Source organism: Epargyreus clarus, unplaced genomic scaffold (genome assembly GCF_041222505.1).
Source record: "Epargyreus clarus isolate Ecla_fem2 unplaced genomic scaffold, WU_Ecla_fem_2.2 ptg000026l, whole genome shotgun sequence".
NCBI classification, from domain to species: Eukaryota; Metazoa; Arthropoda; class Insecta; order Lepidoptera; family Hesperiidae; genus Epargyreus; species Epargyreus clarus.
This window is the reverse complement of record NW_027332233.1, coordinates 15531344-15551902: the sequence shown is the minus strand read 5'-3', so window position 1 is coordinate 15551902 and position 20559 is coordinate 15531344. Positions and strand designations below refer to the sequence as shown.

Below are 20559 nucleotides of genomic sequence, written 5' to 3'. Positions count from 1 at the left end.
ATGGTTATACTCGTATGAACTGTAAACAAAATTAAAGCCGTTTAATTTGCTTACATTTCATATTTTTTTAATGCAAGACGCACCATCTCGCACTAAATTCCATGACATTGAAACAGTTCACCCGACGATATGTAACAACGTATCGTTACTCATACGTCATATTTATAGTTAAATGTTCACAATTTAAATAATTTATACATGAGTGGAGGTCGTTTGCTCGTCTAGACGGCCATTTTTGGCAAAGTCAAGGATTGCATTCCGTTGCATTCAATTTGGACGTGTTGCTAAAAAGTTTACACGAGCTAAGATCTGTGAACGTTGGAATTGGAACCTGTTTTCGGTTACGTAATGTATTTCGAACTTTGCCAACAGTATTTTAATATGGAATTTTTAAGTTTCCCAAAAGATAGACGAGTTTTTTAAGACAAGTATTAACAATTTAAAGTAACAATTTATTCATCCAGTATATTCTTTAGGTATGATCTTGGTTCTATTTTGGTCTAAGTATTTCAGAAGCCTTTAGAAAGTAATTAATATTTCTTTTAAGCGTTCTTTTAAGAGAAGTATACATTAAAAATTTAAAAATGGTCGAATTTAGATCCTACTCCTTTATGAGAAATAAACAAGAAGTATGCATTAGAAATTAATTATGTACTTATTATAACGGTGAAGGAAAATATAGTGATATAACCTATACCCGTGAGATTTCTTTGAAAAAAAGACTCAAAAATGTGAAGCTTGTGGAATCCCGCGTGGTCTGGGCTATGGCCTAAACCCCACTCTCTTTGAGAGGAGAACCGTGGACAACATTGGGATAATACCAGTTTGACGAACACGAACCATAATATAACCAATTTTACATGATTTCCATTGTTTACAAGCTACTGGTTTTCTTCAAACCGATAAATGTCAGTGCATTTACCATTGTAGCCTTAATTCTCAGATAAGTTTTTACAACGATATGGTTTTATTATCTTTTATTCTCCCTGTAATATCTCCACAAGTTAACCCGAGCAATATCAATAAATTTGACAGAGAAATGAATATGAGTTTTAACTGAACAACGTTGACTTGGTCCATGGCCAAACAACTGGCAATGAACTTAAGAAGTTTATTATGAATGAGCTTACATGCGCGGCTTTACTCGTGTATCTGCATAAAAGTTATGCATAGTTGTCAAGCGATTATCGTCTTACCGCTGGTCACGGGTCTCCTCCTAGAATGAGAGGTATTTAGGGCCAGTCCGTCGCGCTGGCCAAGTGCAGATTGGTAGATTTCATACACCTTTGAAAAGTTTTTTTATAGGAATAGGCGTGATGGTTTCCTCGCGATGTTTTTCTTTGCCGTTAAATCAAGTGATAATTAATTTCTAATATAGTCACAACTTAATAAGGTGCGTGCCAGAGATTCGAGCTTCCTCCTGAGTGGAAAGCGAAGTTTCACAGTATTATCAGGCCTTTTTGTTTACTTCGAAATTATTTTTTACGTCGAGTAAATTCCTCTACATTATTCTCAAGAGACAAGAGTTAAATATATTTTATTTTAATCTCCAATGATCTCAAAACTTAATCTGCCAACGAATATTCTACATAGAGAAAACTGGAAGTACACATGATAAGCACATCTGTGCCTGTGTGAGACTGTGTATAAAAATGTAGAGTCGTTCAATTTTCCCTAACGCGTAATCAGAGATTTGGAGCAAGCTCACTCGCCACTTATCTTGAGTAGAGTTGTAACGCTACACGACGTCGCTTCAGTGTCTTGATAACACACATCGTGTTGATAATCTTGTAGAGACTCAGAAGCTTGGGATTCATAAGTGAAAATTTTGGAAGAAACCAAATTCAAAAATATTTCTTAATTTTCAGATTTTTTTATAATATAAGAGTAGCAAATGAGCACTCAGTCCACCTGATAGTAAGTGGCTACGGCCTGCTGTAATCTACGATAGATAAGATTAGATTCCTACCTGAGATCAGCCACAGATGTGCCGCAACCCCACAGGACTAAGCTGGAATGCCTCCGAAAATTATATCTACCTTACCACACCATCCAAACCAGAATACAGCAGCGCTTAACACTGCTGTTATTAGGTAGAAATAGGTTTGGCGGCGGTGCCATCAGAGTCGAACCACAGAGGATTCTACCGCCTTTCAAATATTTTTATTAGGATTTGAAAATATAATTGTGTTATAAGTATACCAGTAATTGTACTTATGAGCCTAAGTGCGTATAATATTGTCTAGTTCTATTTACGTTTCTATACACTAAGGATCAACTCAAACATATTGAGATCAGGCCGTTTCAATTCCAGTAACGTCTTTTGTTTGTGCACACTTTGCTTGATGACGTGTGGTCACTGTCTCTCGTGGACATCAGTAATCAAGCCCGAATGGGATTGAAGTCCTATTACTATGTGGCGTTGTCTATCTTTGTTTGGCTTCAAATGCATTGGTGACCCTTGATGTCATTGTACCAAACTATCTTTGGCCAGCCTAACTTGCCCGCCGCCTAAGTCCTTCTCAATTATACGATAAACCTGCGGATTTTTCTTTTCTTTTTTTTATAATGTAAGTGTAGTAGACGAGCATGCAGTCCACCTCATGGTAAGTGGCTACTGCCGCGCATGGACATCTGTAATCAACTCCAGATAGGATTAGATATTCTTACCTGAGGTCGGCCACAGATGCGCCGTTACCCCTGAGGACTAAGCTGGAACGCCTCGGAAAAGTATGTCTCCCTTACCACACCCTTCAAACCGGAACACAGCAGCGCCTAACACTCCTGTTATTATTAATAATAATAATCCTATGGCCATTTTTCGTTAACAATATTGCGGTTAACAAAAACGTTGCCGGCAAAGTAAAAAGATATAAAAAGAAGTTCGTTAACTTGCCGATTTCATTAAACATTCGCATTTAGTATAACCCGTAAAGATTCAAAATGAAGAGATGTTAAATTTTACGACCACCGTAAATCCAGGTAGCGGGTTCGATTCTCGCGTGTAGTAACGCGACACCGAATATGTCCTATAAGGTTGTGGGGTGGATTTATGGATAATTTTATATTTTACGATGGTTATACCATAACGAGTAACGATCCGTTCTGATGTGTGAGTGCGTAAAGTTTTATATTTGATGCTTAAAAATGAAGCACTTTTGGTTTTTGAAATTGAAGTAGCAAGCGGGGAAGCCCATTTGATAGGAAATGGTCGTTTGACATTTTAAATCAACTCGAAATATTTACGTCCTGCCTAAATTGGCTTTTTTTAATAAGTTGAAATACCTAATATGTCTGTCTTATTCAATCATTCAAAGTATAACACAGTAGCGCTAAACACTTCTATTCTTAGACGGGATTAATCCTTCTGCGAGTAGGCTTGACAGAGCTTAACATATGTAATTGGATTTGACTAAATTATGAAAGTAACATATTGTGTACATTTAAGCAGTCGGTTTTTTTAAATAAAAATAACTAGTTACAAGCAGATTCTTAAGCCTAACGTTATCTAAAAACATATTTACATTTCCGCCCATTTTCAAAACAAATTCGCGATACATCAATGTTCTCATTAACCCTATCCTGCGGGGGTGTTCCGAGCCGCTGCGCCCGGTTTACGGACAACGCCACATTAATACCGGTTATTATTGGGCAAGGTTTAGCTGCAGACGGGTTAATGAATCGCGTGGAGCTATCGGATGTTGGGCTGTTTGTTTTCAATAGCCCGTGGATAATGTAGAGGGGTAATTTCTGGTAACACATACCTACTACTACCTTACAGCTTATAGAAGTGTGCTGCTTAATTATGAATTTGTAGGCTTCTTGTATAAATCTACCAAACATAAAGCTATTTACTTTTATCAGTTATTAAAAATTATTTTTATATGTGTGTAGAGAGATTTGTAGTGTTGTGTGCGGTTTTATAAAGATACATACAGTACAGGGGGACTATATGGATTTTTTATTACAATGTCTTCAAAAATATGGAAATATTTTATCCATATATGAATAACATATTATTACCTAAATTTATTGTTAAATGAATTAATTTATTTTTATCTTTTTTCAGGTAAACATACTTTTGCGTCAATAATCATATCTAAGAAACCTTTGGTAAGTTCTGATTAGGAAATATTAGTCAATACGTTAATATAGGATCATTAATATTAACAGTTCTACTTATCTTTTAGCTCTAATTTTAATAATCCCAACCACAGATACATTCAATCAAAGTTACTTTATAAATCACTGGGTGTATTACGAACTTAATTTCAAAGTTTCTCTACAAATATAACAAAGCACTATTGAAATATTAGGTACAAATGGATTTGCAACTAAACTTTCATATCCCTGTATTTGTCACTCCATTGTCCCAAAAGTTTCTACGTCACGCAGCAATAGATTCACCGCGTGGCTTAATTTTGAATGGGCACTAAGTCCTCTATATATCAAATAAGATAATGTTTCTCGGAGAACATGGTCTTAGAGGCCCCTCTCGCAAACAAAGGGTTAAATCAGATTCACATAGCATTGAACGCCCATGATTTATTCATTAATTCTGTTAGGGATGCGTATTTTGGTGTGTTAACACTATAATGCCTGAATAATTAGCAATGCATAAATTTGACCAAAATAGGATTTCTAAAAAATTGAACTAACAAACGACAAGCAGTCTACCTAATGGTCAGTGGTCACTGCCACCCATGGATTTCTAATCAGCTTTATATAGAACAGTACCCTTACCATGAGTTTTTACGTTTTGACAAGTATGACTGTTTTGGTATTTGTTTACGTATTGGCCCATAATATTTCCAAGTTCTGACACAATCCACTAGGGGCGCTGATTGGAAATTATATGGGCAAATACGTAAACAAATACCAAAACAGTCATATTTGTCAAAACGTAAAAACTCATGGTAAGGGTACAGGTGTTCTAACTGAAGCTGATCATAGATGAGCTGCCACTCCTATGGTTGCCTTATATATAAGTCAGACGGCCATAAACAGCAGAAACTTTATAAAAACCAGTGCTTACTTTAAGCTATTGTTTAAAGTAATCGTTAAGATCGTTTATCGGTGGTGGATTCAAAAGTTTTGATACCTTAATGAATAGCGACACGAATTTGTAATCAAATGGCAATTTTATGTTCCTTGTATTTGGGGTTGGGGGTAAGATTTCCCCCCATGTAAATAAAATTAACTGAAACTAAAATAAACAGTAATATATATTTCAATATAGCTGTTAATGTAGCTATTTCTATTATGATTTTAAATACGTAATAAATAAATATAAAAACGTATTTTATATGCATCTTGTCACTTTTTAGTATTTATAAGTCATAAACTTACATTTTCAACTACAGTTAGTGAAAATGCAAGAAAACTGAGAAATAAAACACTGTCTAATTATTTTGGTTGATGAAATATATTTAATAATGAGGGTCCCGCATTCGATCCCCGGTTAGACATCTGAACTTAAAATCATGTTCTGGGTCTGGGTCTTTGGTACAACACAGTAAATATCTATGTAAGGGTAAGTTAAAAAAACGTCTGTTATCGTTAATGGACTATTAAACAAATGCTCTCAGTACAATGACCTCATTAACTGATAGTAATTATGATTGATCATCAATTCCCCCATTACACTTTGTTATCGTCACCGCATTTTTAAAATGGCTTTTAAACACTTACTGTAAAGTAATAGAAGTGATTAATGATTTAATGTGAGTAATGTCACATTTTTATGTTGAAATCTTTATGTGAAACTTATTTGTATAGTCCGCGTAAAACTGCTAGTCCGTTCTGAATATAGAAATGAATCGCGTCGCCTTAACAAATTGTATGACTACAACTGCTCGCAACACGCCTATTTAGTAGCGATCAGGCTAAGCTATCCAGCAAATGAACGATGTGACCATTGCTGCCAATGGATATTAATTTTATTATTATTACCATATTCGTGCTTTTTCATTAAATATTTATTTAATCGGACTATATCACCAATTAGTCCATAGAAGCGCAAATGCGAGCATAAATAAATAGTTCAACGTGTCAATATGTTACATGTTATATGTTTTTACCTTTATGTATATGCAATAAATCCAAATTCGCTTCATGTAGCTCTTATCCCCAAAACATAAGATTTATTTTAAATATTTTAACCGAAAAGAAAGCCTAGTTTTCTGTAATACCCTCGCCATATGCGTAGCCACGGTCTCCTTACTCACCCTTATCTGCCGGGGTCGAACCCACTACCCTATCGGCACAGACAGGAAAGTCGATAACATCGCAAAGTATAGCATGTGGGTAGAATTAAAAAGGTTTTCGCTGATTTAAAGGATTTGACAGGAGATATATGTCCTTTGTTCGGAGGATTTGCTTCTAGTTCGATGCGATCATTTGAAAATTTTCGAAGTATTTTAAAATCCAATTTAACTCATAGCTTTTCGTTAAAATCGTTCCTACGATCCTCCTCGAACGTCCTCGTTAGGAGTAGCAGACGAGCATACAGTTCACCCTTTGGTAAGTGGCTACTGCCGCCCATGGATATCTGTTATCAACCCCAGATAGGATTAGATATTACCTGAGGTCGGCCACAGATGCGCCGCTACTCCTGAGGACTAAGCTGGAATGCCTAGGAATAGTATGTCTCCCTTACCACACCCTTCAAACCAGAACACAGCAGCGCTTAACACTGTTGTCATTAGGTAGAAATAGGCGTAGCGGTGGTGCCGCCGGAGTCGAACCACAAAGGGTACTACCACCTTCAAATAACCTACTAGTAAATAATAAAAACGTCGTTACCAACATAAAATATTTAAAAGGATATATTTTAAAGATGAATCAAAAATGCTTAAAAAACGGGTTTCTTCTATGGGAACCCCAATTTCTAGTTTAAAATTAATATGCACAAGTATTACAACATTTTTATAGTATTTTAAATTCATTATAAGTTTTAAAGAAAACTTTTTAAAAACATTTTCATTCATTTTACAATCGGCCTTAAAAAGAATTTAAAATTCAAATGGATTTTGGAATCACACACTCATCTTGTACTACATAATAATATAATACACATTCGTATCAAACTCTCGAGATATTACAAAGTCGATCTTCAAGTTCAGATGCAAGATAAACGTATGACGTTATTCGTAATCTTATATATAAAATTCTCGTGTCACAATGTTAGTTACCGTACTCCTCCGAAACAGCTTTACCGATTCTCACCAAATTTTATATGTATATTCAGTAGGTCTGAGAATCGGCTACTATCTATTTTTCATAACCCTAAGTGATAAGAGTTGTTCACCCTTAACATTTTTTTATTAATATGGCAACACAACGTTTGCCGCGTCAGCTAGTAATACTGTAAAAATAAAAATAACATATTTATGTTTGTAAGTTTTGCAAGTTGTCTGAGGCATTCCAACTTAGTCTCCAGGAGAAGCGTTGTTTTTATGTTCAATTTCAGTTACAACTTTTTACAGAGACCACTTAGAATTAAGTCATATGTATGTGACATAAGTACTATTTGAATAAAAAAAAATGAAAAAAATCTATAATCAACGTTTTCAAACAATTATTGTTTATGTCGATATTTTTGTCTTCAAAGTAAAAATACTAATGTTTGTTGAATGTTCCACTTAACAGTTTCCACGACTTTGGTTATGTAAAAGTATGTGTGTTATGTATCAACGTTATTTGTATTTTACACCATACAAGTAGACTACAACATATGTGAATTTAACAATGTAAATGTAACAAACAAAACATGGATCTTGAACTGTAGTGGCGTTTCATTGTTTCTGACACTTATCTCAAGAGGGCGTGATTGGCAGGCTTCCTAGTTGCTAAAGATAAGATATTTATCGCAAGATATATAAGAAAAAGATTGGATCTTATTCTCTTTTTATAAGCAGTTCACTTACCTAAAGGTACTATGACTGTTTTGAATGGAATAAGTAATCCCGAAGATGGTAACACAGTTCGTAGACGAGTCAGAAAGTTCGGTCGCAAATTGTGCAGTAAAAAGACATTAGAAAAACGTTTGCCTATAATAACATGGCTCCCGACGTACAACTTCGCGGTTTTAATCCAAGATATAATAGCTGGGATAACAGTTGGACTTACAGCTATACCTCAAGGAATTGCCTACGCAGTAGTAGCAGGACTTTCTCCAGAGTACGGGCTGTACTCCGGATTAATGGGAGGATTTGTCTACGTCTTCGTGGGAAGCTGCAAATCTGTAACGATTGGACCAACAGCCATCATGTCAGCGATGGTTGCTAAATACGTTTTAGATTATACCTCAGACTTCGCAGTACTAGCCTGTTTTCTATCAGGTGTTGTGGAACTTACAATGGGTATACTAAATCTTGGATTTTTAGTGGAATTCATTTCATCTCCAGTAATAAGTGGTTTCACAACTGCTGCAGCGCTACAGATAGCAGCAGGACAGTTGAAAGGATTATTTGGATTACAAGGATCATCTGGGAACAATTTTGCAGAGTCGATGTACAATTTCATACGTAATATCAAGACGGCCAGACTTTGGGATCCTATTCTTGGATTTATTACAATTTTGATTTTATATTCCTTGAAGCGTCTAGGCCAAGGTTGTGGGCGTACGGACCCCATAGTGAAACAGTTTAGATGGTTTTTGTCCTTAGGACGTAATGCTGTAGTGGTCATTATTGGAATTATCGTTGCGTATATTTTGAAAGTGACTTTAAACAGTGAACCGTTGGTGTTGATCGGAAATATCGGAGAAGGACTGCCAGGCTTTCGTCCACCGCCTTTCTCTACTACAATTGGTAACGAAACGTTAAGTTTTGGAGATATGTTGAGAGCCCTTGGACCACAATCCATTGTTATACCATTCGTAGCAATCTTAGAATCGGTCGCTATAGCAAAAGCATTTTCGGAAGGTCTTCAAGTAAATGCAACTCAAGAAATGATAGCACTTGGAATATGCAATATTATTGGTTCGTTTGTGAGGAGCATGCCAATTACTGGCTCTTTCACTCGTACTGCGTTGAACTACGCATCAGGCGTGCAAACACCCGCTGGTGGTATATTCACTGGTTTACTAATTGTGCTGGCTTTAAGTTTGTTAACTTCAACGTTCTACTATATTCCAAAAGCGTCGTTATCTGGTCTAATCATTACAGCCATGATTTCAATGATAGACTTTTCGATATTTACGAGATTATGGACAAACAGTAAAAGAGAATTATTTGTTATGATAGCGACTATTGCAGTATGCCTATTCATGGGATTAGAGTATGGCATCGTAACTGGAATTATACTTGAAGCTGCTATGCTTCTGTACAGTACATCCAGACCTAATGTTGATGTGAACACAGTTAAGGGTGAAAAGGCAGATCTCATAGTGGTACCACTGTCTGATAACTTATCTTACTGCGCAGCTGAGCATGTCCGAAGAGCTGTTGTTAAAGCGTCAAGGCAAGCAGCAGTAGATTCGATTTTGATAGTTAACGGCACAGATCTTAACTCAATAGACACTACAGTGGCGTCAAATTTAATATCAGTGATTAAGGATATAGAGAAAAATGGTTGTGAAGTGAAATTTTTGAATTTCAAGCCAGCTTTGAAGAAAATGTGTGTGGATATCAACCCAAAATTTGAAAACAAATTTATTTATGCGTCAAATGTCGCAGATGTAACGGAAATAGCCCCTAAAACAGTTTAATAATAAATATATGTTTCTTTTAGTAAAGCTATTCAAGGAATAAGACAAAATTATAACGTGAACATAGTAGTAGGTAGATTTGTTAAATTATATTGAAGTGTTTTTAAAATAAAGAAAAAGATGTAGTTTAAGTATAAATATATTGATATGTTATCAATAAGGTTAAGAAAGAAGGAATTGAATGAAGGCTGATTATGCACATAATATTTAAGTAGAAACTGATAGTTTAGACTGTGGAATTTTTTAATATAAATATATAAAACAAGTGGGGGAATGTAATATAAGTAGACTTATTTTAAATTTAGTAAGTAAGTGTTGTAACATACCTAATGTATTTAAATAAATATTTTTTATCTTATCAAAACTTTCGTTTTTTTAATTGGTTATATTAAAATAAGAACTATATTTAGAAGGTGGTAGAACCCTTCGTGGTTTGACACCGGCGGCACCACCGCTGCACCTCTTTCTGCCTCATAACAACAGTGTTAAATGCTGTTGTGTTCAGGTTTGAAGGGTGTTGTAAGGGAGACATACTTTTCCAAGGCGTTCCAACTTAGTCCTCAGGGGTAGCTGCGCATCTGTGGCCGACCTCAAGTAGGAATATCTAATCCTATCTGGGGTTCATTACAGATGTCCATGGGCGGTAGTTGCCACTTACTATCAGGTGGACTGCATGGTCGTCTGCTACTACTACACTATAAAAAAAAAAACTATTTTACAGTCCTATTTTGTATACATATTAACAATATTTAAACGTAGCAACAAAAACCCCATTATCAGCTTTATCGATGCTGTCAAGATATTATCATGCTCTCAAAAGAAACAAAAGAAATTATTGTAATATATCTGCATCTTGCACATTATTGATGGTGATATACATTTTGTGGTCCGCTTTACATATGTTCTGGCCACAGATAAGTATAGATATCTCACCGCCTTGTAATTGAAGGAAGCCATTAAATGGCGTAAACGGCTGACAATTCTTTCAGCGATTTAATGGCTGCCATGGTGTAATTTACACGGAACAATGCCGACATGCAATGCCGGTGGTGCAAATACACGAAATCGAAGAAAAAGTGCGGAGAAATAACACTTCATTCGTAAATGATCTAAAAACTACATTTTTTTATAATTTTCAAACACGAAAATACATGACAGTGACAATTTCAATTGTCAAAACTGGTTACATTTTCTTGTTAGGAGTGAGTAATCTTTACTAATCTTTTTGGGCATGACAACAGTGACACATTTCTCCCATGCGTTTTAGCTTAGTCTTCAACGGTAGGAACTTACCTGTGGTCGTCTTCAAGTAGGACTTATATCTTACCATCAGGTGGATTGTACGCTCACTTGCACTGCAATTTGCTCGCAGTGACCCAAGCTAATAATTAACTTGGAAACTAAGGTTTAAAAATATACAGGATGAATTTTTCAAATAGGCCTTCATGGCCAAATCCCAAAACGATAAGGATTAGCTAAAAATGCTTAAAGGAGTTTTTTTAATATTTTTTCCCTAGCAGGGAATCGAACGAGTTCTTTTTGAAAAAACATACACCCTCTATATTATTCCACTCTCTGATAGTGTTGCTTATAAGGATCAAATTCTGGTTGTATAAAACATATTTATAGGAATAGTATAAAAATACAACGTAAAATATGTCATTCTTCACAAATAATGTGATAAGTGTAAAAATTCTACAAATGTCTGACTGTCCCATTTCATAGCAGGTGATCGAACGAGTTCTGCTTGAAAAAAAATACACCCTCTATATTATTCCACTATCTGATAGTGTTGCTTATAAGGATCAAATTTTGGTTGTACAAAACATATTTATAGGAATAGTATAGAAAATACAATGTAAAATATGTCATTCTTTACAAATAATGTGATAAGTGTAAAAATTCTACAAATGTCTGACTGTCCCATTTCATCCATGAACCAATGCACGTATGTTCTCTCAAATCCGTCGAGAAATTTGTTTAAAAATCACTCGCGACAAGTCCCTAGATATGAAATGTTCCAATAATCGATTGATCCGTTCAAAGGACAAGGGCTTGTCGCAAATTCGTGATCCCCTCAATATTTCTATTGCTCCGTTGAACGTCAAAGAGGGGTGTCAGTCGGTTTCCTGAAATTTATTAACGTGACTCAGCAGTACTGAAGGTGGCAGATTTATGTCCTTATCGTGTCAACTAAGTGTGGTATAGATTTTCGTTTATCGCCGTCTCCGGTTTTTAAGGGAACGGCACTGACATTAGTCTTATAAGATTTGGTCCAAAAATTTGGCGGCTACAATTGATCGATTTAAAAAATTATGTTCATTATAAAATTTGGTGGACTACAAAGTTTGGTACATTTTATAAATTTGTTGAATATAAAAATTGTAAAGTACAAAAATCAAACGATTGTAAAATAGAAAATTATTACAGAAGTGCATGTTTAATTGTTTAAATGTTTGTTGTTTGCTACTACTACTACTACTGCTAACTAGTGCAACGTCGTGAATATTCTTAATCAGGCTTATAAATTGTTAAGAGTTGTAATTAAATAAAATAAAAGAAATATTTATAAAACCGAACCTGTACGAGAAGATGTTGTGTAAATGTAATATGTTCAAAAACTTTGTGTAAATAAATTACCTTTATTTCAAATATTTAAATAATTTTGGAATTAGGAAAATAGGGAAATAATCAGGGAAAGTAAACTTTGAAACTGTTTCTGTCACTAAGATTTACAACTTACACAAGAATGTAAGTAAAGAAAATATGGAAATGGAGACAAAGTCACAGGTTGTACCCTGTGTGATCGCAGAGAATGTCGGCAAGGCAGTATTCGATCCGTTGCCAGAAGCGTGTTCCTCTTGGTGCCGGCTGCATGCGTGGTATTCATCTTACTAAAATGGAAACGAAAATTTCATGGAATATATTTTTGAATTTAATCTTCGCTTGCATGCAATGTTTAGCGGAGTTACTATTAGAAATTGTTAAGATATGTATATAAATTTATAATTTATTTTATAGGATGTTTTGAAATGTAGTGTAGAGTTATAGTAATCCATTATATATGTGGTATATTGAAATAGATTATTAGTATTATTTTTATATAATATTTTTTATGTATTGACATTTGCCATGTACCTAATTTATGCTTATTGTTGTATAAATACATACATACACTTACATAAGTTTCCACTTATATAATCACAAGACACCATTATATCATGCAGTCCACTTCTAATCAGGTGGACTGCATGATTATTTAAAACTTCACTTTTGTGAAGTCTGTTAAATATAATAATTTAATTAGAACTGTGTGAGTATTCAAAGTACTAGCAAATTTAAGTACAACTCTATAGTTTTTTTAAAGTAACATCAATGCCACACATACATACATGAATGACATATGTTCCAATATGGCGGCAGTATATTTAATATATTACTTACGTAAGGTTCTCTCTACAAACTGTTCATGAAATAAGCATGAAACTGTCTATTTCCGATAAATACACTTAATTTATATTTGAACTTTATCATACGAAGGCATGGCTATGACACGTGAAATCACGTGGAAAGAACGGTTGAGTGGGCACATCGTTGTCTCCAATAACCAGTGTATCTTGACGTCCGGAGTTTATACTGTTAACTTTATGAAATACATAAGCAATATTCTAGTTATCTTTTACATTCGTATAAAAAAAGCGTATAGACTCTTAAATTTAAATTAATAAAAAATAATTAATTCTAGTAACTGTTTCGTTTTAATCAGATGGGAGAAGTTAATCTTAATATAATACGGTTATGTCCGAAACCATCTCCCCGACTTTATGAAACTTTGTATGTATGATACGCATGATTCCAGCTTTGTATGTTTGATTCCAGCTTGAAATATGCTTTTGCGATTTTGGAGAACAGCGCGTTTGAGCACACGTGTTGTTTAAAATTAGCGCGTGTGAATACACCTGTCATTAATAGATAACACTACCTTAGTCTCTGTCTATCAAAAACATATATTAAAACTGCACGTTAAAGGTATTTTGTATATTCAACACATATACATTTTAATGGAAAAAATATTATAAACATTGCGGAAGAATATTACATCACTCGAAGATACAATGTTTATTTTCATTTTTCAAGATCATAGATAATGTATCATATAATCAAATCAAGGTAATGTATTGATTGAAATAGTTATAGGCACCACAGAAAAAGTAACATCAGTTTTTGAAAAATACAGAATATTTATGTCATAAAAATCAAAACGAAGACAGAGGTCAATCAAAACTGGTTATGACAAGAATGGGGGACATCCCCCTCCACTTTTTGTGCAAAATTTCGACCTCTGAATGGAGAATAGTTTCCAGATGATTACCTCCGGCGTTATGTACTGATTTGTGAGGAAACACGTCATCTGTGAAAATCGGAACCGTTTTGATATTTAATATGTCTTTGTGTAGTGTTGTGTTGTGTGGGTGTCACTATACTTGTCGTTTCGTTGGAACTGTACCCTTAGTATGAGTATGTACAAAAATGACTGTTATTTTGTATAAACGTAAAAACTCGTACTAAGGGTACTGGTCAAAAAATCGTATATAGCCTTTTTACTCTACCGCGGAGGGTAATGTTTCCGAAAATGTACGAATGTCTCATATATATTTTTTTAGATATAGGTTTGGGTGTTCCTGTGTTTGTCATTCATAGAGAATTTATATATAATACCTATATTTTTTCGCTTAAAAGCTTAAACAAAAGAAATAAAGAATATGGAAGGTCTTATAATGTAGTAATTGCTTTCCTGAAAGTTTTATCTTTTTTCTTCATGTTTAAATTATTAAATTCTAACATCGTCGGATCGAACCCATCTAGTGACCTGTATCTGTTTTCCGTAGATAGATATTGATTTCTAAAAAGTTACAAGGTTTTCTGTTTAATGATAAAGGCAAAATATTACACATTTTACAGGAATACTCGTATAACAAAATAGTTTTCCGCATCGATGTCTTTGAGCCAACTATACAGGATCCTGGAAACATTTACTTTTTACATGGTTGTATCAATTTTTCGAATAAGACGCCAGCTCTTGAATCACCGGACCTCAACCTTTTCAGGACGGCTTTTCTTATTTTTTTGTATGTTATTGTATGTGGTTACCGGCACCCAACCCACCTTTAAAATATACATCTACTACTAAACCTACATGTAGTACTTAAACCTATGTAGCAGACAATGTAACATATCTATTGAACACAGGGGACTTAAGTGTTCCTCATACAGAAATATCTCTACCATTAAGGCACCGTAATTGCTGTACTCCAATTAAACATTTCGTTTACAAAGCGTTAATGTCATACTCACTCCACATTAACAATTTTACGTCAACCCACTTGTTTATGTTTACGCGAGGGATAACAAATTATAAACAAATTATGCCAGCCGCTCAGGATTTCATAACTCGATACAAACAACTATAAACTGCGATTAATCTCTGCTTAACATTAAACGCCTGTAATTGCGGTCACGTCTATAACAAATACCTAAAATCTATCATACAAATACCAACTTGTACTGAAACAGTCTCATTGTAATCGCAACAAAATTCAATTTCAATTGACGACGAAACGCGAAGTTCGGGATACGTTGTACCAACTTAACATTGCACTTTTTATCGCCGAGTTCCAATGAAACCTAAGTTGAGAGTCGCATGGCAAGGGTTACGTTAGGGTCCGCGTAGGGTCACTCCCGTCAAGTGGGCTCTGTTTCAGACAGAAGTAATGAAATACCTCGCAAATGAGCCGTGCATAGTTGCCTGGCAACGCGTCACGTCCCGACATCGGAAATCTGGGTTTCCGGTCACAAACGGTGTTACTTGTCGCGCGTAGCGAAATGGAACGTAACTATATTTTGAAAGTTTTGGATCATGATCATTGTGCTTTTTTGAACTGTTTATGTGCCACTGCTGGGTATCGGGTTTACCCCATAACAGAGGAGGCCTGGAGCGTTTTCTATGACAGTAGTAAAAAGCGAATTGTTAAAGGATTAGACAATTGGTATCGAACCTTTTCAGACCCCTTCTCAAATCTGGTTTAACTACTACTATACACTGATAATCGAATTTATTGTACTCTCCGAAACATTGAAGCGGGTTTTAAATAAGTATTATCCGCCACTCGTAAATAGATATCAATTATCATTTGCTAATTGATGGAGAAAAACATCCTAATGAAACCTGCACGAGTGAGAGATCTAAAAAAAAAGTAAAATCTATTAATTCGCACTTCCGAGGGAGCCCTTTTTCGTAGGGGCCGAGCCCAGCTGTGGGACAGTAATGTTTTGACGACGTCACCCATCCAACTGCCGACTGCGTCCCGTTAGAGATCGGTTACACACACGCTCCGGGATAGACTTTACTATAGAAATGTTTGCTCCAAGTAAAGCTCTTTGTTAATTCTCGTGTTACTTGTGTTAATAGGCGTTGTTTGACGCGTGTGATTGATGGCTGGTTCAAGTATCGTTAATATTAGCACATCGTTACAAATGGGATGGGAGCGTAAATTGTCTATATAATGGCGATAAATAGGTACTGTATGCTTGTGTATGTATTATTTTGGGAATTAAAAATAATAGTTACTTGCAGTTATGAAAGCGGAAATTGCAACTTGCATTGAATTAGAAATGGCGAAATAAATGCACAAAGGAGTTTGTTTGAATAAAAATACTAAAAAATATTTTTAAGTCATGACAATAATTGTTTTAAATATTTATTTATTTATTTATTTATACTTTATTGACCAAAACAAAGTTGTGGTACAACAGGCGGACTTAATGCTAAATAGCATTATCTTCCAGTCAACCTTGAGGATGTGCATAAATAAATTGAAGGCGGTTCAATAAAATAGAAGGACATAAATAAAAAACAATAAGATGAAAAAAAGAAACATAATAAGAATAAATGTGAAAGAGCTAAAATATCTAATAGCTAAATGGTTAAAAGATGACATTAGGTATTTGTAGTTAAAATGATTTATTATTCTTTGTCAGTGAAAACTAGTTCTCTTATATTTGCAAACTCTATCACTAGTCCAATGTCCTTTACGTCTTGAGGTACTTGTTGGTAAATGTCAAAAATTGTAGCTTAAATCATAACAAAGCAATCCTTATGTATGTCTTCATATATTCTTCATATCTCCCATATTTATCTACTAATCCTTACATCATGTCAATATAAGCATATTACATTCATATTACATCAAACACCAGTATAATAGTAAATACGAGATATTCAAGAGCTCGTCATGGCTCGTTACTCGGCGTCGCGAACTTTGACGTTATTGGACTGAGAGCGCTTTGAATGTGATACTGCTGCCGGAACAACAAGCAAGGCATGCCGTATTACCACTCAAAGACTATTCGATATATGTGACAAATTGGTACAGTCATTATAAAGATAAGGATGCTTCAAGATGCCGATTGCTATATGCCCATTATTAATATTCAATCTATACAATGTTTTGCTAACAATAGTTCAAAATATTATTTCTGTCTACAAGAAATCTCAAATTTTCCTTTATACGCATACATTGGATAGATTCATTATTGATAATGGATGTTTATACAATCATCGTCACGGTGATTGGTTGAATGTTGTATAGTAATCATATTACAATAATATTACACCAAACAACAGTATAATAGTAAATATGAGATATTCAAGAGCTCGTCAAGGCTCGTTACCCGACGTCGCGAACTTTGACGTTATAGCTTGATAATGCTTTATTAATTATATGTAAAAATAATGGCATTTAAAAAAAAATTAAAAAGAGAATAATTATTTTTAAAATTAAAAAAGACAAACCCACTGAGTTTCTTACCGGATCTTCTCAGTAGAGGTCGCGTTCCGATCCGGTAGTAGTTAAAGAAAATATTGTAACTGACAATTTGTAAGTGCCGCCGTTGGCCTATACAAATAAATATATTTCATAGGACCGAGAGCCCTTTGAATGTGATACTACTGCCAGAACAACAGGCAAGACATCCGTATTAGCACTCGAAGACTATTCGATATATATGACACATTGGTACAGTCATTATAAAGATAAGGATGCTTCAACACGCCGATTGGTATATGCTCATTATTAATATTCAATCTAAACAATGTTTTGCTAACAATAGTTAAAAATATTATTACTGTCTACTAGAATTCTCAAATGTTCCTTGTTAGGAAAAACGTTGGATAGATTCATTCTTAAAGATAGATGTTAATCTAATCTTCATTACGGTGATTAGTTGAAAGTTGTTGTTGTATTATTGTAATATGATTACTAATATTACAATAATATTACACCAAACACCAGTATAATAGTAAGTATAAGATATTCAAGAGCTCGTCACGGCTTGTTACCCGGCGTCGCGAACTTTGGCATTATTGCACTGAGAGCGCTTTCCATGTGATACTACTGACGGAACAACAGGCGAGGCATTCCATATTAGCACTGAGACTCTATATAAGATACTCTCGATATATTTATTAATAATGTTAGATTTCTTGGTACAGTCATTATGTCTACATTTGGAAGATAAAGGATGCTTCAACACAGCGATTGACTTAAGCCCGTTATTTATATTCAATCTATCCAATTATTGCTAACCATAGTTCAAAATATTATAATTTCCGAAAGTATTGTCTCATTTTCTTTAATAGGCATATGTTGGATGGATTGATTATTAATAATTGATGTTAATCCAATCTTCATTACGTTGATTGGTTGAGTATTGTATAGTAAGCATATTACATTCATATAACATCAAACAACAATATCAGATATTCAAGAGCTCGTCACGGCTCGTTACCCGGCGTCGCGAACTTTGACGTTATTGGACTGAGAGCGCTTTGAATGTGATACTACAAGCCTACTACTGCCGGAACAACAAGCAAGGCATGCCGTATTAGCACTCGAAGACTCGTCGATATATGAGTAATATACGACGCTTTAGTACAGTAATTATATCTTCATCTGGATGATAAGGGTACTTCATTATTGTTATTGGCTGAATGTTTTGTGTATAAGTCATTATATAACACAGTTCGAACTGTTTATAAATCTTTGTAAAATCAACTAATATGTACGTTATTAGAGTAACTTAACTAGTAATGGCAATCGAGTGCTTTTATGGAACTTTTTAGTTTAAAAGAATGCTTAAGGCGGTACAAAAAATAGTAATGGAACATAGAAGTGGTGATAGAACCCAGTAGTTGGATTGTGACGGCCTCATCTATACATGCACTACTGCATAATACTATTACATTATATTCTGTATTATCAATTTTAGACTACTGTATTTTAGTTTGAAGGGCGTGTAAAGGCCTGTTTTTCTCACTGTGTGTCATGTCTTCGTGTAGTGTCACTCACACGATGTATTCCAGCTTAATCCTTGAGTCATTATTATTGAATTCCAATTGAAAAATGCAAATAATTGTTTCTACAATATGGTAATGGAGAAGTTTCACTTCGTCTCGCATAGTTTTCAGACCCACATAGGGAAACTGTTAAACAGGGCGAGACTGCAGGGTGTAAAACAGATATTCAAAAACGAGAACTAAAGACCCACTAAGGTTAAACACTGTCCTAGGGCTTTCTCTTTGTGCCTTTTGTGCCTTGCATTCGCAATTCCCTTTACGCCTTTCTAATGTGATGGCCATTAACTTGTCCCACTTGAATATTCCTTCAGTTTTTTTGTAGGAAATAGAAGTAGTAATCGGGCATGCAGTGCACCTGATGGTAAGTGATCAATGCCGCTTATGGACATCTATAATGAACCCCAGATTAAATTGGGGTCCTTGGTGGCGTTGACATATTAGCATATTAGTCGAACCATGACGACTTTGTAAGGCGGAAACTCCTAAATAGTGTTTTGAAAAAAATCCAAAGTATTATTTTAACAATTTTATATTTTTATATTCTTTTTTCAATTTCAGATTTTATATTTAAAAGCATTTATCTTTGTTCGTAAATATATATTAAATTCATTAATTGTTAAGTAACGTTGCGCGATTAAAGATTTAATTTTAATCATTACATTTTTATTTTTATTTTTTTTGGGTTCCAACATTATGGTTGGTAATTTTTCAAATGTAACAATGACGGATAATACAAAAAACGTTAAAAACTACGCTACGTCCAAATTTCGTATCAGTTTCATATCCACTTCATCATACCAAATGTAGTATATAAATATGAAACATACATCACCCCACGCAGGGGTTGATTCTAAAAAATGTCCGACATCAACCACGCCCATCAATATTCGCTTTTGTTTATTCTACCGCCATTTTTCGTTTTTTACAATTTATGCCGACATTTTTAACTTTTGACAAGGAGTTTGCTTGCGCCGATAGCCAGTAATGGAAATTTTATGATCTTTTTATGGGTCTTCCAGGAAGGTTTACTGGAACGGTTCAGTTCAGTGTCAGTTTTTACGGTTTATCGCAAGTTTATAAAAGGTAAAGCTTTACAAACTGTTAGGTATGTTTATATTTTTTAATATCTTTTAATGATAAAAGTCTCTTTTGCGTTTCATCGTCGGTACATTAATATGCTATTTAGTACTTACTAATAAGAAATGCTAAGGTTATAACCACAAGATGTCATGGAGAGTACCTATTATGTAGACCTTTTTGTCATGTACTTTCCCACAATAACACACACATTTGAAGGTGGTAGAACCCTTTGAGGTTCGACTCCGGCGGCACCACCGCCACACCTATTTCTACCTAATAACAGCAGTGTTAAGCGCTGCTGTGTTCCGGTTTGAAGGGTGTGGTAAGGGAGACAAACTTTACCGAGGCGTTC

At 34.7% G+C, this 20559-nt stretch overlaps 2 protein-coding genes across 5 annotated transcripts in view; both read left to right on the top strand.

Annotated features, from left to right (window-relative positions):
• Positions 1-20559, top strand: part of LOC140753130 (uncharacterized) — a 487125-nt gene that overhangs the window by 248810 nt on the left and 217756 nt on the right. The window lies entirely within an intron of this gene.
• Positions 7708-9712, top strand: LOC140753001 (sodium-independent sulfate anion transporter). The gene has a single exon (XM_083059024.1). It carries the CDS (start codon positions 7940-7942, stop codon positions 9710-9712), a length of 1773 nt encoding a protein of 590 aa, XP_082915150.1. The 5' UTR covers positions 7708-7939.

Excerpts from the sequence above, each read along its gene's own strand:
- LOC140753001 (XM_083059024.1), top strand. The coding sequence starts at position 7,940 with ATGACTGTTTTGAATGGAATAAGTAATCCCGAAGATGGTAACACAGTT.